General features: G+C 37.6%; 1 protein-coding gene across 4 annotated transcripts in view; it reads left to right on the top strand.

Annotated features, from left to right (window-relative positions):
* Positions 1-27094, top strand: part of TBX18 (T-box transcription factor 18) — a 60670-nt gene that overhangs the window by 26075 nt on the left and 7501 nt on the right. For all 4 annotated transcript variants that reach the window (XM_082249675.1, XM_082249673.1, XM_082249674.1 and 1 more), the window contains exons 5-7: positions 10840-11007; positions 14599-14663; positions 24406-24500. In XM_082249675.1, the coding sequence (XP_082105801.1) occupies positions 10840-11007; positions 14599-14663; positions 24406-24500 (328 nt within the window). The remainder of the gene's footprint in view (positions 1-10839; positions 11008-14598; positions 14664-24405; positions 24501-27094) is intronic.

Genomic DNA, 27094 nt, shown 5'->3' with positions numbered 1-27094 from the left:
ACTGAATATGCTACATAACAGATCATTCTCAAGACACTTCTGAGAAGTATATAATTCCATTATTCACCAGCAATGTCACAATTATGAGGGTAGAATAGTTGACATTGAATAAGGACAACTAAAATGGTAGAAAAAGAGAAAGTCAGGGAAAAGGGATTCCCAGAAACACTGAGGGACCTAGGTGGGAGAGGAGGATGGAGAAGGAGAGGAGAAGCCCAGAAGCTGTACAGCATCAGGTGTCAAGGACAGGGGTACATGTGTGTATGTCAGCCAATGTAAACTGCTCCCTAGTGCACTATTGTTCATATGCTGTTAGAGAGGGAATGTCCCCTAAGGGCCAAATTGAACATAAAAATGAGTTATATGATAAAGATAAAAACTGAACCTTTCTGACGGAGGCATCTTCAAAAAGAAGGAACAATGAGAGAGGGGGAAGGGGCCACAGTGAGTAAAAAAATGACTGATACGCTATAGGCCTTTATCCGTCACCCACTCGAAAAGCCCTAATGTCCAAACCAGGAGGGAATTCAGGATTATGGAATATGTGTGCTAAAGGGGTGAATGCGGAGGCCAGCAAAGGATTAGGATGCAAATGATCCCATAAAGAGAAGGAATGGCATAGCATGGGTGATTGTATTAAAGGTCTATCTTTAAGAGGACACCACAATGGGATGTTTTTTTTAACTTAATGCAGGGAATGCATTGGGGTAAAAAAACCTAGACTTTAGAACCACTCTAAGAGTTACATTGTGCAGACTAATTTTTAGTAGTGACTGGTTGAATGTCTTTCATATTTAAAGGTCCACTTATACATAATTCAAAGACTGTACTGTAAGGGAAAAAGAACTAAACAAAAAAATGGGTAGTTGATGAGTACTTTGTCCTAAATATTACTATAGAAGCATATGAAAAAACTGCAATAGACTTTCTTGGTACCCTAAGGACAACAATTATAGAATATAAAGTTTAATAATGCTTGATAATGGTCAAGCTTATTTTCCAGGTCAGTAGATTCAGACTAAATTCCTGAGTTAATATGCCACTTTGTTGGTTCTCCCTAGTAATGAAACCCATAGGAGATGTGTTTAGGTTAGGTTTAAATAAATTTTGAATTGAACAGTATATACACGGTATATAAACAAATGTTTATGATCCATAGAGTAAATGAAGACTAAAAATGGACCCCCACAGAGACACCCTATGTGTAGGTTTTGTTTTAGTGGACCTTTAGAAGCATGTGGAAAACTGCAATGGACTTTCTTGGTAGCCCAAGGACAACAATTAGTGATATATCATAGAAAAATCCAATTTTATTACATTAGTATGAAAACCTATCACAATGGCTTAAACTATACAATGTTACCCCTAAACATGCTGGATATTGTTGTTCATACAACCCAAAATCTCTTATTTATAAACAACTCTCCACCCTTCTCTGCTCCTTGGAGTGTCAGTCTGTGGAGGAGGCTGAAGGTGCTGGCTCAGGCTCTCAGCGGATTGCAGAGAGGCTGACCCAGGTGCTGGTCCAGGCTTCTGGGTGGATCCTGACTTTAAAGTGGGGATCTTTGCAGAGCTTGGACTAGCTGAGTTACTATTGACTGAAAATGGGTCAGAGGAGTGCAGAACTAAGCGCTAAACATCTTTTTTTTAAAGGCTAAGCCTTTTTCATCTGCCATCCAGGGGTGGATCCAGGGGGGGGGGGGGAACGAGGCAATTGCCTGAGAAAAAAGCTGGCCAGCGGGTGAGTGGGCAGGCTGGTGAATGGGCAGGCGGGTGGGCGAACAGGCAGGTAAGCAGGCAGGCGGGTGAGCGGAAGGGCGGGCAGGCCAGTGAGCGGGTGGACAGGAAGGTGAGTGGGCGGGCAAATGAGCGAGCAGAAAGATGACATCATCTCTCACTGCCTGCCATGCATCACTGCTGTTCAGCTTGTGACAGAGCACCGCTCTCACTGTGCAGCTGTGGGCAGCAGAGAGATTACATTATTTCTCACTGCCCACCCTTACTCTGGGACACAGCCACTGGCAAGTGACAATCCGCTCTTGGTGGCTAGTGATGTGGCAAGTGACAAGCTGCATCTGATGGCAAGTGACGTGGCAAGTGACAAGCTGCATCCGGTGGCAGGCAATGTGGCAAATGACAAGCTGCATCTGGTGGCAGGCAACATGGCAAGTGACAAGCCGCATCTAGTGACGGGTGGTGTGGCAAGTGACAATCCGCATCTGGTGGTGGCAGGCAACGCGGCAAGTGACAAGCTTCATATGGTGGCAGTTGACGTGACAAGTGACAATCCACATCTGGTGACAGGCAACGTGGCAAGTGACAAGCTGCATCTGGTGGCAGGTGACGTGGCAAGTGACAAGCTGCATCTGGTGGCAGGCGATGTGGCAAGTGACAATCCGCATCTGGTGGCAGGCGACGTGGCAAGTGACAATCCGCATCTGGTGGCAAGTAATGTGGCAAGTGACAAGCTGCATCTGGTGGCAGGCAATGTGTCAAGTGACAATCTGCATCTGGTGGCAAGTAACGTGGCAAGTGACATGCTCAGGGCTCCCTCTGATTCTGCATTATGGTGAGTTGAAATATTTAATTTTATATTACAATGTATTAATATATTTAATGCACTTCAACTATCCTGACACCATATCAACCATGGTGCTGTGATGATTGAAGCGCCAACACCAGCCATTGTCCCAACAAATTGCCTGCGAAAAACCTCAGTGCCCTTCCCAAGACTAGACTCAGGATCTGCCCCTGCTGCCGTACCCTCTCCAATAAAAGTTTCCTTGCTGGCCCCTTAGACATGTAAATGACAATTTAGAGACTGATTCTATTCTTGAATTTGTTTAATATTGTATTTATTTGTTCTGTTTTTAAATGATACATCATAAGTAAGCAACTAGAAAAGAAAACCTCTAAACTTTGAAGTGGTTGCACTAGATATGGATTAAATATAATCAGTGGGAGTAAATGCTCTAATTGTGGTGTAAGGGCCACTCTGATTGGATGTAATGTGCTTGAAATTTTTAAGTAGGTCTTCCTATTACATAGTTGTTGGTAAATTTCCATGTGAACATGGGTTCATATAAAATTTATGTACCAGGGACTTTCATTCTCTAATGGTCATCTCGAGGGGCCTGCATGTGTTTTTGTTTTTTTTTTACATCTTGCACTGCACCCATGAACTGCAAAAAGTGAAGCATTCTAAAAAAATGCATTTCCTATAATTTCTGGCTCCATACCAACCCTCCAACTACCCATGCCTTGCTATTACTTTATCAGTATGATGGGGGACTCCACCAACCAACAGTGGGGAACATGTGGTAATCAGAGGCAGTGATCATGGGACCCGATTGCTGTCTCCTTATCCGAATGTAAAACTTTTCTGAAGCCTTTTAAAGTTATACAAGTTATGCAAGCACCTGGTGGTGGCATCTAGACAATGTAAATGTATGGTATGACATGCATAATGTAGTAGGGTTCATAAGCAATACCTATTTATAGTTTAACCCCTTCCCACCTGCAATCTGATTATTAACATTTCCCAGCAAGGTGGCTCATGTTGGGGATACATTAACAAACATCTTTGCCCTTCAAGCAGCTGACACTTTGCACAGCTGCTTTCTCTCAATTCCGTCTTTCACTGGAAGTCAGTGGCTCCACTGATGATTGGGAACCCATCAAATGGGTTCCTGATCATGTGGCAACTATATCAGCTCTGGAGGCTTTGTTGACAAAAATGAAAGCCTTCAAGCTGCTAATGAACACTGCCACCTTTGGACTGCATCGTTCATCTACAGTGCCATTTATTTATTAAATGTCAGTTTTAAATCCTTGTCAGTCTTTTTTTTTATCTTAGGATTATATTATAAGGTATTATTATAGGGTTTTAATTCTAAAAATGCTCTGTTTGTATTAATATTTCTAAAGGCGCTATTGACATTACATTTTTACCACATGTTGGTAACAGCCCATGAAATCTATACATAGAAAGAAAAACAGGGAAAAAGTATTGACACACGAAGAAAGGGAGGTGCAAAAAGGTATGAAGAGCCAAGACACTAGCTGAAATCTATCAGTAATTAGAAAACAATCCTGCCCCTTGTCAGTGCACATTAATCAGCTGGTTCAGTCTCAACTGACGGCCCTTAAATAGGTGTCTCAAACATCTCATGATTAGTAAAAGAAAAGAGCTCTCTCAAGACCCTTGCAACCTTATTGTTGCAAAGCATACTGATGGCATTGGTTACAGAAGGATTTATAAACTTCTGAATATTCCAGTGAGCTCTTGTTGGGGGTCATAATCCGGAAGTGGAAAGAACATCATTTCACCATAAACTGGCCACGACCAGGTGCTCCTTGAAAGATTTCTGATGAAGGAGTGAAAATAATTATTAGAAGAGTTGTCTAAGGACCAAGGACCACTTGTGGAGAGGTTCAGAAAGACCTGAAATTACCAGGTACAATTGTTTCAAAGGAAACAATAAGTAATGCACTCAACTGCCATGGTCTGTAAGTTCATCAAGGAAGACTCCATTGCATTTCAAGCATGTTGAAGCTTGTTTAAAGTTTTCTGCACAACATTTAGACACGCCTGTGAAATACTGGGAGAATATAGTCTCGTCAGATGAGACCAAAATTTAACTCTTTGGATGTCCTAATACACATCATGTTTTGAATGGCCCTGCATGTCAACCCAAAAACAGCATACCAACAGTGAAGTTTGGAGGTGGGGACATCATGATGTGGGGCTGTTTTTCAGCATACGGTACTGGCAAACTTTATTTCTTTAAAAGAAGAATGAATAGAAAAATGAACCAAGACATTCTTGATAAAATCTGCTGCCATCTACCAGGATGATGAAGATGAAACGGAGGGTGGACATTTCAGCAAGGCAATGATCCCAAACACAAAACCAAGGAAACTCTAATTGGTTTAAAGAAAGGAAATACAGCTTCTAGAATGGCCCAGCTAATCATCTGACTTGAATCCAAGAGAAAATCTATGTAAAGAACTAAAGATCAGAGTTCATAGAAGGATTTTGTTTGTGTGGAAGAATGGGCCAAAATAACACCTGAGTAAGGATGGGCTGGATGTTGGCTGAACACACAAACACCTGGTGCGCTCTGCGGCAAGTTCGCCCACCGATAAGCGTCCCATAATGCATTGCGCGATTGCAGTGCATTAAGTGCTTGTGATTGGCCAAAGCATGCACCTGACCTGTACGCTTTGGCCAATCACAGCCCAATGTCCTGTCAGAGCCATGATTGGCCAAAGGCAGGGTGCCTTTAGCCAATCATGGCTCAGGGGCTAAGTCCACGGCCCACACTTTATAAGGCTGCTGCTGACATGGCAGCTGTGTATAGTGTGTGATAATAGAGATTAGGCAGGTAGTTAGTGGATAGTGTGTTGAGTTAGTTTAGTGCAGTCAGTATAGTGTACAGGCATACCCCACTTTTAAAATTAATGGATATGTTGTAGTCCTGGGTCCCCTCTCGCTTCTCCCAAAGTTTTGTGTCCCTGTCACTTATAGTTTATGAGCAGTGCCATGTCAAGCTGACCAAGATTTCCCATAGACGCCAATGTTAAAGACAGGGAGTAGTGCCATGCCAAGCTGACCAATATTTCCCATAGATGGCAATGAGCACTGAAAGCTGTAAATTGGTCTAGGCAGGTAAGGGGTGAAAGTGTCCTGTATTTAAGTGGTTAAGGGGAACCCTATGACAGAATTAAAAAAAAAAAACAGCATTGGGTCCCCCCCAAAATCTATACCAGGCCCTCTGGGTCTGCATGGCTGTCGTCCCAGAAAGAAGCCTCTTCTAAAGAGGATGCACAAGAAAGCCTGCAAACAGTTTGCTGAATACAAGCAGATTAAGGACATGGATTACTGGAATCATATCCTGTGGTCTGATGAGACCAAGATAAACTTATTTGGTTCAGATGATGTCAAGCTTGTGTGACGGTAACCAGGTGAGGAGTACAAAGACAAGTGTGTCCTGCCGTGTGTCCTGCCTACAGCCAAGCATGGTGGTGGGAGTGTCATGGTCTGGGGCTACATGAGTGCTGCCGGCATTGGGGAGCTACAGTTCATTGAGGGAACCATAGATGCCAACATGTACTGTGATATACTGAAGCAGAGCATGATCCCCTCCTTTCAGAGACTGGGCCGCAGGGCAGTATTTTAACATGATAACAACCCCAAACACACCTGCAAGATGACCACTGCCTTGCTAAAGAAGTTGAGAGTAAAGTTGATGGACTAGCCAAGCATGTCTCCAGACCTAAACACTATTGAACATCTGTGGGGCATCCTCAAATGGAAGGTTGAGAAGCGCAAGGTCTCTAACATCCACTACCTCCATGATGTCATCATGGAGGAGTGGAAGAGGACTCCAGTGGCAACCTGTGAAGCTCTGGTGAACTCCATGCCCAAGAGGGCAGTGCTAGAAAATAATGGTGGCCACACAAAATATTGACACTTTGGGTCCGATTTGGACATTGTCACTTAGGGGTGTACTCACTTTTGTTGCCAGCGGTTTAGACATTAATGGCTGTGTGTTGAGTTATTTTGAGGGGACAGCAATTTAAACTTTTATACAAGCTGTACACTCACTACTTTACATTGTTCAAAGTGTCATTTCTTCAGTGTTGTCACATGAAAAGATATTATAAAATATTTACAAAAATGTGATCGAAGAAAAAAAGAGGAATGCTTGGTTGGAAAGCCCAACCAGTCATGTCACAGAATAAATGGACTTTCAAAGGCACATAGCGAGATGAATCAATGCGACTGAAAAGTTATATAAAAATATTAGATTTTATTACATAGAAAGTTTTAAAATAGTGAGAGGTAAAACAACCCTCACTTGACGAATCATACAACAAAAAGAAAAAAATTGAACTAAAAACAATGTCAAGAGCAGTATCATATTATGTTAGTTAAAGCGAATGATTCTATATATTCGATCAATACTTGACTGTTATAGAAGTTTGCTTGATTAACAGGTCTACGCGTTTCGCGATTTGCTTCCTCAGGACCAGTTTAAATCAAAACAATTCTGCTCTGGTAAGTGCGGCAAAAGAGTCTCCCGGGCGGGCATAGAGGACAGACAAGAGGGAGGGTGTCCCAAGTGGGTGTAAAACTTTCTATGTAATAAAATCGAATATTTTTATATAACTTTTGAGTCGCATTGATTCATCTCGCTATGTGCTTTTGAAAGTCAATTTTTTCTGTGGCATGACTGGTTGGGTATTCCAACCAAGCATTCCTCTTTTTTTCTTCGATGTAATTACCTGGATGATGGCACTTGTTGGGTAGTTCATTTCCTAGTTACAAAAATGTGATTTTTTCATGGGAGTTTTTTTCATCCTTTGTTGCATCTCAGTGCTGCTGATCGCTTTTTTATTTTATTTTTATCCTGCCTAAATGCATGCATCCCAGCAATGAATGAATCACATTTCTCAGGGTGGGTTTCCTGATGTTGACCACAATGTACTATGCCTGTATAATATGTGTTAAAACAGTCACTTGTAGTCTTCATTGGAAGCCTGTGTGACATGGTGACAATGAAGAAGCACAGTTGGGAGACTTATTAGTGACTGACTAAGGACATTCATAGCAGGAACACTAGGTATATTTTAATGAAAGCTGCAGAATTTAAAGTCATCCAAATCCTTTTTCTTTTTTTTTTTTCTTTTTAAACTTTTTCCACCAGAATGGAAAAAAGCAGTCATCAATTGTGTAACATACAGAAAGAATCATAACAGATGAGATTTCCAAAAATGAATCTAGACCTAAAACAAAAAATGGTGTATATTGCAGCCAACCAGTCCCTAAATGAGGTAGCTGCATTAGTTTTCACTTTTCAGGGTAAAAACAAGAGCAGAATACACCTCGAAAACTTGCCAGAAATTCAATGACCTTGTCATTTCCTGTGAGCCTAGCGGAAAGCACAAACATCCTTATCTTAATTTTGTAAGCTATAATTGCAACAATCCATCATGTAATAGAAATGAACAAAGGCAGGCATGTTTGAAGTCCAGCCTGCGTGCAGATATATGTAGACATGAAGGGATAAGAAGTGTAAAATTTGGAGGATTACCAGGTAAAAATAAAGGAAAAAAAGTCTGAAAAAAAAAAAAACTGGTAAGCTGCAATATATTAAATTTTTGGTTTTGGGCTACAATACAGTTAAACATATTAAAGTGATATGGACTAAATATGGAAAAATATTAATATATTATTGTTAAATGAGTTGATAGTCATCTTCCACATTTTTGTTATTAGTCTGTTTCATGAACACCTTATTTACATTCTAGACAAGTTCAGTTGCTGTAGTTCATACAATTTGTATAATGTGCCACTACACAGCTATTTATTGAGGGATAAAAATGACTTGTTGTTCTTTAGTAGGCAGCTTCATGCTTGTTAGAAAGTAAGCTTATTTTTCTGAATTTCAGTAAAATGATTTTTATTATGGATTCAGTATGCCTAAAGCCTCATTTTTTCCCCCCATAAAAATAACAAATAACGCCTATACCTACCTGCTCTGTTCAATGGTTTTGCACAGAGCAGTCCCGATCCTCTTCTTCTGGGGTCGCTGGTGCTCCAGGCCCCTCCTCTTCATCGGGTGCCCACAGGGAAAGCTGCTTTCCCTGGGGGCACCCTGCATGCTCGCTCTTGAGTCCTGCTGCTGCGTCCATTGATACAAACAGCGGGATTTGGCCCCGCCCATACTCCTGTGTCACCAGATTTGATTGACAGCAGTGGGAGCCAGTCGCCCCCACTGTTATCAATCTGTCCAATGAGGAGAAAGTCAGCGGATAGGCTCAGGTAAGTAAAAGGAGGGGGGGGGGGTCTGGGGGGAGCTGCAACAGAAAAGGCTTTGTATTGAATTAAGGGGAAAAAACTTAAGGCTTTAGAACCACTTTAAACATGTTGAAAACATATGGAATAAAAGTAAAAACACATATTATGAATTAAATCTGATTTTTAAATGAGTTGAGTCAAATCAGTTAAATTAAGTATTATTCATTCTGAGAAGAACTATCTCATCTGATGTGTTATCCATAAGGTTTTCTAGTAAGCATTGCAGATTCGATTGTGCAGGGATTACCATTCCTTTCTCTGCTAGCAGTAACAGGTTTTAGCTAACCACCTACAACTGTACATCTTGCCAAAAAGTTTAAATGGACTTGTTTCTGGTTCCTATGCTTTCTTCTTCCTTGTCTGGTTGGTGTACCATTTCTTGTAGAAGGCCTACAGAATCTACTAGCTGTTAGCATACCACAGACCTGACCAAGCACCAGGTTAAAAATGTGCTCAGTGCAAAGTCAATGACCAAGCAAAGATTCCTGTTAGTTTGCTGTTTTTTCTTTCTGATATTTTGGGTATGACCCTGACCTGATTTCTGTATTCATTTTTCTGCCACCTGCCTGTAGCACAGATGATTATAAACACCTTTGGGTGGTTGGAAGCTCTAGAGTGACTCAGTTGGCATGCTTCAAACTGTATCAAAACCCAAAAATAAAAATGAAGTATATTGCAGCCTAGCAGATCTGATGGCTGAAATGCTTCTTTTCTTTTTTTTCACCTACGAATCGAACAATAACAAACTTTCTGTCCCATCACGGCTACACTCATTTCTCCACTGTACCTATGGAGGGAGTCCCTTTTTTTATCAAAAGGCTGGACTTAAAACACATATGCCTTAGTTTATCTACTGTCATGGTGGATTGATGGGACTAGTAATTTACAAGAGAAAGATATGATCATTTTGCTTTCTTTGCAGCTCAAAGGAAGTAATTAGGACTTGCATATTCTAGCAAAATGAGCAGGGATTTTTTGTACATTGGAAAATGTTCCTAGGCTAAAATATGAAACATGATACAGCCACCACAGCTATAGACTGGTATTAACTCTAGATGTGGTTGTGTAACAATGAGGAGGACACAGTATGGGGATCATTATGTGTTATTTTAACATTTTATATGATTAACTGTATTTTTTTTTTTTTACCCTTTAACTTTTATGCATTAAATGCATAGGTTGTCAACAAACCATTTTATTGCTTCCCATGACCAGGGGTAGCTGGTAGCCACTAAAACAATTTAAGTTAAATGACCGAAGCATATTTAACCCTATACTATTTTTTTTTAATTATAAGTCAAGAATAAAAATGACAAAAGACTATTCTCTGATACTGTAATTCAACCCCAAACTGAATAACTTACTCATCCAAATAACACTCTTGTTTTTTTCTTAATTATTATGTATTTCACAGTTGGAATGTCATTTAGCTGATTGAAGTTTGTCACTGTAACCATGTACATTTTGCTGTGGTGAAAGACATTTTGTAACTTTTGCCTAATTGGAAACAAGTGACTATTTTCCCTATTACTGAAAGCAAGAGCGCATATTGTTCCTATGAAAAGCCAAGGCACATCGGCAACTACATCAATAGGATTTGGGAATGGTCAAAGTACCATTCCCATCACAGTTTGTTCTTGATTATTCATGCCTTCCATGACGATTTTGAAGTCATCAGCATTGAAATAAGTTAGTATTAGCTTTTGAAGTTGCAGGATGAAAACCAAACCACAATTTTAAACGCACTTTTGATGGCTATTCAACTGTGAATAATTAGGTTTAGAATAATATTTAGCACTGAGTAAAATATTATTACAGACTAAAATATGTAACTAATTTATAACTAATGATCAACTTTCGGTCACCACAATTCATTAACATATTTTGGTCTCTTGGGGGAAAAAAAAAATCTAAATTAAAACAATAAAGGAAAGGTTCACAGTAAATAATGTATCAATGCAATTTTTTCACAGATAATCCTTCATTCAATGCACAAATATCAACCACGTGTCCATGTGATTCGGAAAGACTGTGGGGACGAATTGTCACCAGTAAAACCTATTCCAGCAGGAGAAGGGGAGAAGGCCTTCACATTCCCTGAAACAATATTCACTACTGTAACAGCATACCAGAATCAACAGGTACTCTTTTACACTTTTCATTATTAGCATAGGTGCAACTGTTTAACAGAGAAGAAATAAACTTTTTAATGTAAAACCTAATCAATGAAAACTGAATCTGAAACACAGCAAATATGCCAGGCTAGCCAACCTGTGCTCAACACAAACACTGAATCGAGTGTTGAGGCTAAATCACTAAAGGAATTGAGAACTGTCCCTGAAAATTGTACACATATTCACAATCGGATAACTGAAATAAATATTCACATTTTTTAATGATGATTCTCAACTCCTTTAGTAAATCAGTCTCTATGTACTTATTGCTGTTGTATTTTGTATTACAATACATTTTTTTTTTAATTTAAAACAGTATAAACAGATATAAGCAGCAGATGAGATTTGTACTAAGAGAAATTAAAATAATAGGAACACATAAGTAAACATAAAGCATGATCAAATGATCATTTTATTTGTACGATTGAAAAATATCTTTATATGATTTTATTTAGTTTTGCAATCCCTACTCATATTTTCTGTGGGGCAAAGGGCTATAAACTTGGGGAAAAAACAGTTACAACTGCAAGGATATATTCCCCTTTAGAGAATTTGTGTCTGACTTCAACTAGGATGGACGTGCATATCATATATACAGTACATATGCACATAATTTATTTATAGTAAATTAGAGTAGGATAATTCTGCAGGATTGCCTGAAATTGAGTTTATGACATTATGACACAGTTATGACACATATCTTCAGGCCAGTCACATGACTCCCAGCCACTTTCCTCCCCTATCTAAGGGCTACAGCAGGAGGGGCTGAGTGGCCAGCACAGAGACCCAGGCCCCTTCTGCTGTAGCCCTGGTTCGGAGTATTAGAGCAGCTGGGAGTCATGTGACCGGCATGAAGATACATGAAAAAAGGGTATTTGGCTGCTTCCTTTTTAACAAACAATTACACAGTGCATTCCAAAAAGCTAGGTTCCAAAATCTGAAAGTAATAATGAGAAAAGGGGGGTATCTATCCCTGGAGAGATAGTGGAAAGTCCACAATGGGACAAGGGGGGAAAATGCGATAGCAAGTGAAGAAAAATGTAATAGAGAATAAAATATGTATATTTTTTAGTTGATATTCTAAAAAAGAATTGTATTGGTACAAAAAGTAATAAAACACCTCAAGGAATGACCATTGTTAGGTAAATGATAAAAAAACATGAAAACATACATAAAGACATAGATGTACATATACGGGGAAACCCCTGATATATGTACAAATACAGATGTTAAAAGTAGTGGACACAGAAGCCCGGGTGCATTTCAACCTGAAGTCTTCTTCTGGGGGTAGATGTCCATTTTACACAGTTATAATGAATAGATTAAAAAATATAGAGAAATCTGTACATAAAGTCAGAAAACCAACTATGTGTCAGAGACTCAAAGAGGACCTCAAAAGGATGACGGCAGGGGTTCCCAAAAATGCACAAGGGATCAAGGAGCAAAGAGGCAACAAGATCTCAAGTTCTGTAATTGAATCACACAGCTGAAATGAGTCTTCCCCTTGTCGTCTCTTTGTTAATCTATTCATTATAACTGTTTAGAGTGGACACTTACCCCCAGAAGAAGACTTCAGGTTGAAACACCCTGGGGCTTCTGCATCCACTACCTTCAACATCTGTATTTGTATTGATATCAGGGGTTTCCCCGTATATGTAGATCTATGTCCTTCTGTATGTTTTCGTGTTTTTTTTATCATTTACCTAATAATGGTCATTCATTGAGGTATTTCATTGCTTTTTGTACCAATAAAATTATTTTTTAGAATATCAACTAAAAAATATACATTATTCTCTATTACATTTTTCTTCACTTGGTATCGCATAGTCCCAATTCCCCCCTTCTCCCTTTGTGTACTTTCAACTAATTACACAGTGCATTATGGTTGCTTAAAATAAAGAGGCTTGAAGTGAATCATAGTGTTAGGTTACAAACCCTTTAACTCTGTTTCTGTGAGGGCAGAATTATGGCAGACAAAAATGCTTGCTTGTTTTTGAAGGTGCATGCTTTGAATTTGTCACCCTTATCCTACTTTTACTTGGTGAGCTTCTAACCTGGAAGAAGCATGTGCATTTCAGGTACTGTGACATATGATATGCACATGTGTCCTACTGGTGAGTGACTCACTAAGAAATGAATCAAGGACAAGAATGACCCCATGGAGCATGCAACTTTGGAAGCAAGTCAGCAAAAGTTACTCTCATTTATTTTGTCCTGACAAATTCCGTTAAGTATGCAGAGGCTCCTTGTTGCTCATTCATAATCCATAATTCTTTTGTCAAACTTTAATCATTGGTTGCCTACTGATGATTAAATGCTTCACTTACTGTTCTGATATATGATGATATCAAATACTAATACATAGAGATATTCTAAAACAGAAGCCATAAACCAAGAAATAGACGTATGCAGTGCAAAAAATCGTTTACAATTTATTAACCACTTTAAGACCGGAGGATTTGGCTGCTCAATGACCAGGCCCTATTTTGCGATTTGGCACTGCATGACTTTAACCGACAATTGCGCGGTCATGTGATGCTGTACCCAAACTAAAGAGCTTTCTTTTGGTGATATTTGATCACCTGTGCGATTTTTATTTTTTTGCGCTATAAACAAAAAAAGAGCAACAATTTTGAAAAAAATAACAATATTTTTCACATTCTTTTATATGAAATTCTCAAAAAAAAAATAATGTAAAAATCACTTTTTTTTAACATTTTAGGCCAATTTGTTTTCTGCTACATATTTTTGGTAAAAGAATTGCAATAAGTGTATTTTGATTGGTTTGCGCAAACTTTTTGCTACTACTACGGGAAAGAGGGAAATATTTTTTTTTTTACTAGTAATAGCAGCGATCTGTGATTTTTTGCGGGACTGCGACATTGCGGCAGACAGATTGCACCTCTAACTGACATTTTTGACACTTTTGGGGGTACCAGTGACATTACTACAGTAATCAGTGCTAATAATATGCACTGTTACTGTAAAAATGACACTGGCAGGGAAGGGGTTAACTGTACTGGTGATCAAGGGGTTAAATGTGACCCTAGGGGCGTGATTCTAACTGAAGTGGGATATGGCTTGTGAGATCATCCCAGAGACATGTGATCCTATATAGTAGGATCACATAGCCTCTGTGATCATCTAAGGGAGAATGATAGACGGCTGTGTTTACATCAGCCGTCTGTCCTTCTATGTCAGCAGCGGGAGATTGCGAGTGGCTGGCAGCTGACTAGCGGGGGCGGGAGCGCGCCACCGACGGCACGCGTTTGCCCCTAGAGTCTCCTGAGCGAGCGACGTAGTACTACGTCGCTGTGCCCAGGAGCGGCTGCCTGCCGCAGTAAAACTGCGGTGGGCGGTCGCTAAGTGGTTAATAAAATGTATAACAATGATTACTTGTAAATACCTTTTTGACACTGTTACTTAAAAAAAGAGACTCTTAAGAAGAAAAAAATAATTTTATATGATCAATTTGCTTAAGATTTTAAAGAAGCATATGTTTTGTTTTTTTGTTTTTTAATAAACTGTATTAATTACCTTTTCTGTACATTTTTCCAGATAACGCGATTGAAAATTGACAGAAATCCTTTTGCAAAGGGATTTAGAGATTCTGGGCGAAACAGGTAAGTGTTTTCCTTTCTGCTAAATTACCAAATGGTAAAACTTTTACTGTGACTCTTTCTTTGTGAATTTTACACTGTACTGAATACATTTAATGAAGAGAAAATGTGGTCTGTTTTAACAACTTTTTTCTATACTGCACGTGGTTTGCATCATTTTAAATGTATGTAGGGCTACTTGCTATGTATGTGAGTGAAACCGGTGTTCCATGTGAATTTTCCGCATCATGTTCAAGCACTGTACTTGCGATTTTCAGTGGCTGTTAATGCAATGCTTACGACACCCCAAACACAGGTCACAAATGCAGTGTGTTTGCCTGCACCATATTGAAAAGTAAAGAAGTACCATGCACTTTGGTTGCTGTGCATCTTTTAAAGTAGTGCATGCACTTTTTTTTGTGCTGTGCAGTGCAATTTCAGCCTATTCTAATGAGGGCATTCCTGTGCGCTTTCTGGTGTGAACTGCCCTCAATGTCAAGCCGGCTGTGCAGGTCTGATTACTTAAAACCCCACGGGGGTTGATTTACTACACAAGAAAAGGTTGTTTGATTTGCAAAGTGAATGTTGGTAAATTGGTGAACCCACTCTCCATATACCTGAGATCTGACATTCACCAAACATTCATTGCAGGTGAATGTCTGTGTTCCTAATGTATGCATTTAAAATTGCAGTGATTGATTTACCTGTCACAAAATGTTTGGTAAATGTTACATTAGCTGCTATTTTAATATACCCCTAGGAGATTACTTTGAAAATTGCATAAAACAAAATCTTTAGGTAAACTTTACAAATATTGCTCAAAATATGGGTGATTAACGCACTATACTTTTCCTTTAAAGCAAGGCTGTAACTTCTAGTATTATTTATCAAAGTAAAAAAAAAAACATAAGAAAAAAAAAAAACATTTGCCTTTCCTAAAATGCTTACAGTTCTTGACCCTTTAACCACTTCTGGACCGGAAGGATTTACCCCCTTAATGACCCGGCCATTTTTTGCGATTCGGCACTGCAATACTTTAACGGACAATTGCGTGGTCATGCGACACTGTACCGAAAAAAAATGTATGTTTTTTTTTTCCCACAAATAGCACTTTCTTTTGGTGGTATTTGATCACCTGTGCGATTTTTATTTTTTTCGCTTTAAACAAAAAAAGAGCGACAATTCTGAAAAAAAAAAAACAGTAATTTTCAGTTTCTGCTATATAACATTCCAAATAAAAAAAATGTAAAAATCAAATTTTTTCAAAATATTTAGGCCAATTTGTATTCTGCTTCATATTGTTGGTAAAAAATCCTAATAAGTGTATTTTGATTGGTTTGCGCAAAAGTTATCGCATCTACAACTAGGGGAAAGATTTTTCATTTTCATTTATTTTTTTTTTTTTTACTAGTAATGGCGGCGATCTGTGATTTTTAGCAGGACTGCGACATTGCAGCAGACAGATTGGACTCCTAACTGACATTTCTGACACTTTTGAGGGGATCAGTGACATTACTACAGTAATCAGTGCTACAAATATGCACTGTTACTATAATAATGACACTGGCAGGGAAGGGGTTAACCCAGGGCCGATCAAAGGATTAAGTGTGAGCCTAGGGGGTGTTTTCTAACTGTATGGGGAGGGACTTGTGGAATCAACACAGAGACCTGTGATCCTAAATAGGAGGATCACAGGCGCTCTATCTTCATTGCACGGAGAACAAAGGTCTGCTGTGTTTACAACAGCAGATCGCCGTTCTCTCTCCACTCCGCCCCATGGATCAGCTTCCCCGCTGCCTAATGGGGGTGCACGCGCACCTCTGGTGGTGTGCATGTGGCCCCAGGAGCACTTCTGCGAACTGACGTACCTATACATCGGTTCGCGCAGCCTGCAGCAGCATTTCTGCAGCGGGCGGTCGATATTTGGTTAATATCGGTCATTTTAATTAATTCTGTACATTAATCTCATGTTCAGTCCTGAAGGGGATTGCTTCAAGCCCGCAAAATAATTCTTAACCACTTAAGCCCCGGAAGATTTTACCCCTTTCCTGACCAGGGCCTATTTTGCGATTCGGCACTGCGTGATTTTAACGGACAATTGCGCTGTCGTGCGACGCTGTACCCAAATTAAATTGATGTCCTTTTTTCCCACAAACAGAGCTTTCTTTTGGTGGTAATTGATCACCTGTGCGATTTTTTGATTATGTGCTATAAACAAAAAAAGAGCGACAATTTTGCAAAAATAACAATATTTTTCAATTTTTTTTATACGAAATTCCTCCCAAAAAATGTAAAAATTTTAAATTTTTTAACATTTTAGACCAATTTGTTTTCTGCTACATATGTTTGGTAAAAAAAAAAAATGCAAGAAGCGTATTTTGATTGGTTTGCGCAAAAGTTATTGCATTTACTAACTAAGGGAAAGATCTTTGCCATTTTTGTTGTTTATTTTTTTAACGAGTAATGGCGGCGATCTGTGATTTTTTTGCGGGACTGCGACATTGCGGCGGACAGATCGGACCCTTGACTGACATTTTTGACACTTTTGGGGGGACCAGTGACATTACTACAGTAATCAGTGCTATACATATGCACTGTTACTGTAAAAATGACACTGGCAGGGAAGGGGTTAATTTTATTGGTGATGCAGGGGTTAAGTGTGTCCCTAGGGGCGTGCTTCTAACTGTGAAGGGATGTGGCTTGTTGTGTAACAACAGAGACATACGATCCTACATAGCAGGACCATATGATCTCTGTTCTTACACAGTGGAGAATGACAGGCGGCTTTGTTTACATCAGCCGCCTGCCTTTCTCCCTCTGCAGCGGACGATCGTGAGTGGCCGGCAGACATCGGGTCCGCCAGTCACACACGCGGGGGGTCCGTGAACGAGCGGGGGCGGGAGCGCGCCTCCGGCGGTGCGCGCTCGCCCCCTAGAGCCTCACAGGCTAGCGATGTAGTACTACGTCACTTTGCCTGTGAGGGGCTGACTGCAGCAGTAAATATAATGTGGGCGGTCGGCAAGTGGTTAAAGGCCTTGTGACTGAAATGCTCTGGCAGTTGTTTGTGTGAATAACATTGGGGTGTGTGTGTGGGGGAAGGGGGGTGGGGTTCTATTTTCAAAGAATACACGAAAAAATAAATTTTTTTGCCATTTTTTGTTTTGCTTTTTGTAATATCAAAGAAGACAAGGATTGCAGCCATGGATAATATCTAAATGATAATGAAATTAAACGAGTGCCCTTTAATATGATCAGTATCTACATGGACTTGCACTCATTGTTTAACTAATTAATGCTACTATAATCTGATTCTCTATTAAATTTCACCTCTGCTCATACACAAAGAACATTTTAAATTTCCAGTAGGATTAGTTATTTTACAGAGAGCAAGTCACAAAATACAAAGTACAGAATCCATAAAAAACCTCAAGAAACTTGCATCATTTTGGGTTATTTCTTCTCACATAAATAATTGAATAATATACTAAATCCATTATTAAAAGGGCTCTAAAAATGAAGACCTTTAAGTAACAACACATTGGGCAGAAAGCCAGCCACATGGAACAGTCTCCATCCTAGGTGAACAATGTCCTGGTGTTGCATAGATACTATTATTTTATTTACTAAAGGAAAATAGGCTGTTCACTTTGCAAGGGAATTGTCCCCAGAGCTTAGTAAATTAGGTGAAGTTTTACTTTGCAAAGGATTCTCAAACATGTGCAAAGAAAAAGAAAAACTGTATTTTTGCTTGAACATTACGCCATTCACTAAGCTCTGGGGAAAATTTACGTGCAAAGTGCTACTCCTCTTGCAAAGTGAACACTCTATTTGTCTTTAGTAAATTCACCCCTATGTATCCTTCAGCAGTAGGCATGAGTTTAAGGTTTAGTTTGTGTTTTCAAATGCCTAAAAGTTTGTGACAAATGCCTGAACATTTATCCAAACCAAACATCATTTAAAATAGCAATGAAAGTAGCACTGCTTTACATGATATCTTCCCGCTATCAATGGTTGTCAAGTATTTCGGCAGGGGCAGGCACCACGAGTCCCTAACAACCAGTGACATCACCAGCCCCATTCTCTTACATGACAAGGAATCCATGGCTATGTAAACAAAGATAAGCATGTGGGTTCTCTAATAATTCATAGGAGACCATTCAGATCTGGTATGAAATTTAAGGGGGGTCCTCCTCCAGAAAAAAAGATTTTAGGCCCCTGCCAGGTCTATATTTGACCTTTAGGGTCTGGTATTGATTTTGTGGGCAAGCCCTACACAAAAATATAAAATAAAGCATAAGGGTCCCCTCTAAAATACCATAGCAGACCCTTATCTGAGCATGTAACAGGACAGGAAAGGGGAGGGGGTGGGTGCATGCTTGAAGATAGTCTCTGGCTGCTTTGATTACAAACAGAAGGAAGTGGCAGAGGGCTGACATTTTGTTGACAATTTAAACACACTTTTTTTAGTGTTTTTTTTTTTTTTGGTTGAACCGGATGGACTTTTTGTGTCTTTTTGCAACCTGACTAACTATGTAACTTTTCTCTTTACTTACAAGCGTCCATTTTTTTTTTATAGTAGATTGTATATATTGCACAGATGGGCCACTTTATAGGCAGGGTAGGGTATCCTCCAGACATGTTATTCAATAGAGTTTGGCATTTTTAATGTTTCACTTTTAGCAGAATTAAAAAAAAAAAACATGTTGCTTTGGTCTATCACCCCCAGGGCAATGCCCAGCCCCCTATGCCATTTTTTTTGACAATTCCTTGAACATTAGCCTAGAAAATGGCTATAACATTTTAAGATTGGGCTCCCATTGACATCAGTGGGGTCCAGAATTGACATCTATACTTTTGTTCCCTGAACCCGCCTCAAACTTAACCTGGGTATATTCAGATCACCACTACTCAGCAGATGTGGTGCATTAAAATAAAATAGAACCAGTTACTTTAAATACCTTTTTGTAATGCTTTAGAAAACCTAAAAATAAGAGGGACTGAAATTCAGGCATCAAAGCCTAAAAAGGTCTAGGCAGGCAGCTGTGACTACATTAGAACTGAAATGTTAGATATTTATATTTGTACCTGAGAAACTGCTCTTCAGATAGGTTGACCTTACACATGGGTTTCTAGTTTTTAATGACTAGTTTCCTTACTATAAAACAAGAATTCCATGACAATATCTTATCTGTCGGATGCCCTTAGGGAGACTGATGTATAGCCTTAAAAATAGAGGTGAAGGAATAAGAAAGGGTTAGAACTTCTGTCAGGTTTTTATCTTGCAGCAAAATCACACAGAGGTTTCCCTGAATTTATTTTTATTTTTGATAAGTGTCCAATGCAGAAATTTCCTGCCTCTTTGAAATCTCTCCAATGGAAACACAGACAGCAAACAATGAGTATATACATTTCTGTTTTACCAAAACTATGATTGAACCACAACAGTTTTCTGCTGATTATGGTTTGTAAAAGTTTAGAACATAATTTACTAAAAATATATGTGATACATTAGTTTTACAACCCATGCTTACATTTTACACTGGGTAAGATTAGAAAAAATGGTAGTTTAAAAAAGAAAATTCTTTAACCTGGCTGGTTGCTCCGGGATTCAAGCTTTTGCTAAGTTCAAGCTACTCTCTACATGTACATTTTTACATTTCACATAAATGTTTACTCATGGCCTATTTATCTCTTGTATCACAATAATACTATTTATAACAATAGAATGCAATTCATATATTTTTTGTACATTTATTAAAGTAATGCATATTTTATGGAAGAAAAAAAAAAGTAATGCAAAAACTGTTGTCATTGGAACAAGGAGGGTAGGATTAAATATTAGCGTATATGTGAGGCTGTTAGGAAATGACTTGCTTTGCCTCTTTATTGCTCTTGCTTCCACTGAGAAAAAAAAGTATTTATTCTTTTACAAAAAGGAATGTTTTCTCCCTCTAGCTCATTGCTTTTGTTTGATCTACAAGAAGGGTGACAGGCTAAAATCTGGTTTAGTTTAAGAGGTGATTTAATCACAGCTCAGAATTAGTCTACTTTAAGACCTTGGGACCTTACTTCACAGATATTACAGTCTCTGGACTACAAAGAAATATACTTGAAAACAGAATTAATTCCTGAAGCACACCATTTTCCAATAAATAGATTAAAGGGAATGTATAGTGTTTTTTAATATATTTTCTTTATAATGTTCAGGATTAAAAAAGTAACATGTCACTTTTTATATTCATTTTCTTGCCAGTTTAATGTGAACATTTTCATATGAATATATCATCTTTACCACTTGTATACAGCAGGTGGCACACTTAAATCTACTCTGCAGCTCTTCCTCTAGCTGACTTATCTCTGTGTTGTGAATAGCCTATGTTATGAATAGATCGTCTTCAGAATACTGAATTACACATACACAGCTGAACATGCTTATAGAAGGACACACCCCTCCTTCTTCTTGAATATATCTCCAAATATGTATTCTTTTAGAAAAAGTAGCAGTATAAATGCAAGCAATCAGTACTGTAATTACTGATTAGATTTGTCTGCAAGGAAATGGTTATGTAAACACCCTGTATAAAATATTTGTTTAAAAATACCAACAATAATATTATAACAAATTAGTTTTATAAACCTATAAAAAAATGTAAAATAAAAAGTTAATTAACACCCTTTCTTAACTTCCCTTTTAGGAAGACATTCTCCTTAAAAAAAGTTTTTTTTGTTTTTGTTTTTACACTATTTTATTTGACTGTAAAAGCTATTTGTTTTAATTAACTAATACCAAAAACTGTAAAATAAGTGCAAAATAATTATAATAATAATGATTAAATCATGAACCTCAAGGAATAAACATGCAAACTTCACTTATTTTAATGAGCATAGTGAAGCTCTGTTCACTTTTGTTTTTTCTAACAATATTTTTTAAATTAAAAAAACTGAGTTTTTACATGCACATGATTATATGCACTAGGGTCGTCATTTTGAAACCCAACCACTACCTGCCTGGAGTTTGCATGTTCTCCCTGTGCCTGCACGAGTTTCCACGGGGTGCTCCAGTTGCCTTGCAAACTCCAAAGACATGCTAGTAGATTAATTGGAGCCTGTCTAAATTAGCCTTAGTATATGCATGTATAAACGTCTGATTAGAATTCTCTGCAAGGAAACGGTTATGGAAACACACTGTATGAAATATTTGTTTAAAAAAACAAACAATAATAATATAACTAATTTGTTTATAAACTTTTTAAACAAATGTAAAATAAAAATTGACTAACGCCCCTCGGTAACTTCCCTTTTAGGAAGACATTCCCCTTTAAGAAAAGGGTTATTATTTATTTTATTTTTTTTCCACACTATTTTATTTTACTGTAAAAGCTATTTTAAATATTTTTTTCATTAACTAATACCAAAAAATATAAAATCAGTGAAAAATAATTGTAATAATAAAGATCACGTAATGAACCTCAAGGACTAAAAATGCAAACTTCACTTATCTTAGTTAACATAGTGAAGCTTTTTTTTTTTTTTTTTTTTTTTTTTTATCTAATAATATTTTAAAAAATGTAAAAAACTGAATTTTTACATACACATGATTATAAGCACCAGGGTCGTTTGAATTCCAACCACGGCACTACCTGCCTGGAGTTTGCATGTTCTTCCTGTGCCTGAACGGGTACTCCGGATTTCTTCCACACTCCAAAGACCTGCTAGCAGGCTAATTGGAACCTGTTTTAATTGGCCTTTGTATGTTCAATGTGTGTTGAGGACCTTAGATTGTAAGCTCCTTGAGGGCAGGGACTGATGTGAATGTACAATATATATATATATATATATATATATATATATATATATATAAAGCGCTGTGTAAATTGATGGTGTTATATAAGTACTTGTAACAAATGCATAAATAAATGATTGAAGTGAACACAGCCTAATCGTATTAACCAAGCTCAGTGAATATTCAGGTTGCTAAGTGAGCAGGCTGTACTTCCTTAGTAAATAAGTCCTAATGAGTTTGGGTTCACAATATTACTCCTCTACCTGGACACATTGGATAAAGCTAGCCATATGCTAATAGGCTGAACGAAAGAAGTTGCACAGATTCCTTTATCTACACAAATGGTGTGGACAGATGGATACCACTGATGGGCTATTGTATTTTGACAGCCTGTAGCACCAGCTGTCAAAATACCCAAACAGTACCTGCAGATGATTAGCTGCAGGTGCTATTTGGCTGATGGTTTTTGATCCCGAGTAATCAGCTTTTGTCGAACTGGCAGGGCCACCTACTGTTAAAGTTATAATAGATTCCTCGGTATCGGGCATTATTCTAACAGTATAAGGCCAGCCTAATTATTCAACAAAGCTACATTCAGTGTATATTTGTTCCACAATGATATTGACAAGATCATCAAAAACAAGTTACTAATTTTATCAATAAACAGTTGTATGCTCAAATGCTTTGTTGTTTGTAGAAGGTAACTTTTAATACTGCCACTATAATTTTCAGCTTTTTTACTAGCAGTAAAACTGTTTATAATTATAAATATAATAAATCTGTGTAGGGATTGATTTACTAAATCATCACCTTATCTATTAAGTTCAGTCATCATTCTCTTTGTTAAGTGAAAAGTCTCTACACCTTTAATAAGTGAACCCCATTGTTTCAGTTTATAAAGCTAGCAAGGCTGCTTATGGGCAAAAGTCAAAATGTTTTAAAAAGAAAAAAAATAATCAAATGTTGTACAATACCATTTTAGTGGTAAAAATCCTACACATTTTACCAGTTAAACAGTATTTTTTAAGTATAATAATACTATGTGTAGATATATGTATGTATGTATATATATATATATATATATATATATATATATATATATATATATAGAGAGAGAGAGAGAGAGAGAGAGAAATAGAGAGAGAGAGAGAAAGAGAAATAGAGAATTTCAACCTCCTTAAAGACATATATAATAGCAGGGTTTATTTAATAGATATCGGCAGCTTAAGCCGTTAAAAGATATCCTGCAGAATATTAGCAAAGTGAAAGCAAATTTATGTGGTGAGAATAAAGTTCCATTCTTTTGCTAAAGCTTGAGTTTGACCCTATAAAATGTTAAATCAGGAAGGCAAAACAATTTCTACCCTGTAAATAATTGTAAGTATTTCATTAAATATATGTGGCCACTTGATTGTATAAAATTAAATTGGTGATAAAATGTGGAAATTGTTGGAAGGCATCTTGTATAAATTATCACCCAGCCTATACTTCTCCAGGAGGTACCTTTTTATCTCCCTTTTAACTAGAAGTGAAAAGTCTGGGTTACTGCTGAAAATAAAGGAATTTTTTTTTGCCCGGGTTTGGCTAATAAACACTTTATGGCCTTTGCCTGTACATTATCTGTGATCTCAAAAATACTCGGAATAATACTGTTTGGTGGTTATAAGTAAGTTCTCAAACTAGCATTAAATAAAAACAAATCACTTACAGTAAAAAGGTTGAAGAAATGTATATTTAGCAAAAAAAATAAATAAATAAAAATGTTTTTTTTTTTTTTTGAGAAGATTACTTTTTCACCTTTTTCTAGGTTTTCTAATGTAAAAAATAGGTAGGCAATACGAGTATATATTTATGTCTGAATCATTTTAGAGACAGCTAAATATTTAATATTTTTAAATTTTAATGTGGCAATTCTTTACATCTGTGTGTGCTGTCAAAATATGATATTTGAAGTATAATAACTGGAAATCTGGATTTTTGTAGGATGGGTTTAGAAGCCCTTGTGGAATCATATGCATTTTGGAGACCATCTTTGAGGACTCTGACATTTGAGGATATACCTGGCATTCCAAAACAAGGTAAATATCCTTATACTTTTTAAAACGCATAATACCTAAATATAGCTGAATTATTTTAATTGCAGAATAGATCATATTTAAATTATGGATCATTTTAGAATTAATGTTTTATGATGATTTTTATGATTTTTAGAAATTGGGAGTTATTGTTTTTTGAGGTGAGGCCCAGTTTTTTGTGCACATGCCAAAAAAAAAAGGTGTAAACTTTTAGGACTTAGGTTAAAAGATTATATGTCGCTTTGCATTCACTATGGTATCTACTGTGCTATATACAGTTCCTGGACTAAGTGTAGTTACAGAAATAGGTGACCATGAACATTTGTACCTTTTTTATTCCTCTTTGAAATAGTAGTATGTCAAAATAGGGACTTTCTAAAATGTAACCAATACTATTAAAACAATTATGCATATTAGCAGCGGCTTGAAAAGCTAAAGTTTGCAGATATGTTGCTTGTATAATCAAATAAAGCCACACTTTAGCACAGTTAAAGAATGCTAATAATTATATTTATATATTCTCTTTGATTTATTATTATTACTTCATACTATAATTTTGTTTTGTGCAGCAAATATAGCTAATGACCACTTGATCTCCGGAAGGTTTTACCCCCTTCATGACCAGGGCATTTATTGCTATTCAGCACTGTGCTGTTTTAACTGGCAATTGTGTGGTCGTGCAACACTGTACATAAATACAATTTATATCATTTTTATTCATACGAATAGAGCTTTCTTGTGGGGGTATTTGATCACCACTGGGTTTTTTATTTTTTATTATATAAATGAAAAAAAAAGAACAAAAATTAGGGGAAAAATGCCTCAATATTTTCTACTGTCTGTTATAAAACATATCCAATAAAAAAATATAAAAAGACGACATTTCTTTATAAAGTTAGGCCAAAATATATTCTGCTACATGTCTTTAGTTTTAAAAAAAATCCCAATAGGTGTATATTAACCACTTCTGGACCGGAAGCATTTGGCCCCTTAATGACCCGGCCATGTTTGCGTTTCGGCATTGCGTTATTTTAACGGACAATTGTGAGGTCTTGCAACGCTGTACCCAAAAAAAAAAAAAAAATTGATGTCCCTTTTTTCCCACAAATAGATCTTTCTTTTGGTGGTATTTGATCACCTGTTCGATTTTTATTTTTTGCGCTATACACAAAAAAAGAGCGACATATATATATATTTTTCACATTCTGCTATATAACATTCCCAAAAAAAAAAATAAAAATCAAACTTTTTTAAAATTTTAGGCCAATTTGTTTTCTGCTACATATTTTTAATAAAAAAAATTGCAATAAGCGTATTTTGATTTGTTTGCGCAAAAGTTATCGCGTCTACTAACTTCCGGGAAAGATTTATGTCATTTTTATTGTTTTTTTTTTACTAGTAATGGCGGCGATGTGCGATTTTTAGCGGGACTGCGACATTGTGGTGGACAGATTGGATTTTTAACACTTTTGGGGGAACCAGTGACATTACTACAGTAATCAGTGCTAAAAATATGCACTGTTACTGTAATAATGACACTGGCAGGAAAGGGGTTAACACTGTGGGTGATCAAGGGGTTAAATGTGAGCCTAGGGGAGTGATTCTAACTGTATGGGGGCAGGGCTTATGGAATGACCATAGAGACCTGTGATTCTATATAGAAGGATCACAGGCACTCTGTGATCATTCCAGAGAGAAGAACGGTCAGCTGTGTTTACAACTGTCTCTAAGCGGGAAGTGATTGCGGTTGTCAGGTGGCAATCATAGCCGCCTGCCCTGTGCATCATAGTCCCCGCAGCCCCCTAGCTGCAGGTGTGTGACCGACGTAGCCCTACATCGGTTCACGCAGGAGGGGCTGCCTGCCACAGTATATCTTTGGCAGGCCGTCCGGAAGTGGTTAATTCGTTTGTGTGAAGATTTTAGAGTAAAAAAAATATGGTGTATATATTGTAATCAACTCAGCTATAGACGCTATACTGCAATGGAGGTGATCAGCGAGTTATAGTGTCACTGGGATAGGGTGAAAGGCAATCTGGCACTAACAGACACTGGCTGGGAGGGTCGCTAAATGACACTAATGTTGCTAATAAGAATTCTTGTGTTACATACATTACAGTAATTAGTAATAATACTGTACACTGACACTGTACTAATGAGACTGGCTGGGAAGAGGTTAGCATCTAAGGGGGATTAATGGGTTAACTGTGTGACTAACAATGTGTAATGTGTGTGATGTGTGCTGTTTTTACTAACAGATTTGACTGTTTTTTCTCCCTAGAAACCAATCTGCTCCCAGTTTTTTTTTTGTCAAAGCTTAATTGAACAAGCTAAAGGTAGAAGCTGGTTGGCTACTATGCATAGCTGCACCAGATTTTGCCATCTCCTGTTTTAGTAAATAAACCCCAGAGTTCTTTGTTTGTAAACACAGAACTCTGTGATTGGACACAGCCGATCAGCAGGTTTTAGCTGAAATCATTGGCTGAAATGATTTAGCTGAAATCACTGGCTGCCAAACCCCTGCTGTGTCCAATCACACACGCAATCTCTCTGTAGAGAGAAAAAGCCATACATTCATGTGTTTGGTACTTTGTGGAGCC

The sequence above is a fragment of the Pelophylax lessonae genome (genome assembly GCF_965119305.1).
Source record: "Pelophylax lessonae genome assembly, chromosome: 3".
Lineage (NCBI taxonomy): Eukaryota > Metazoa > Chordata > Amphibia > Anura > Ranidae > Pelophylax > Pelophylax lessonae.
The sequence above is the reverse complement of the archived record's forward strand: the minus strand, read 5'-3'. Positions and strand labels throughout refer to the sequence as shown.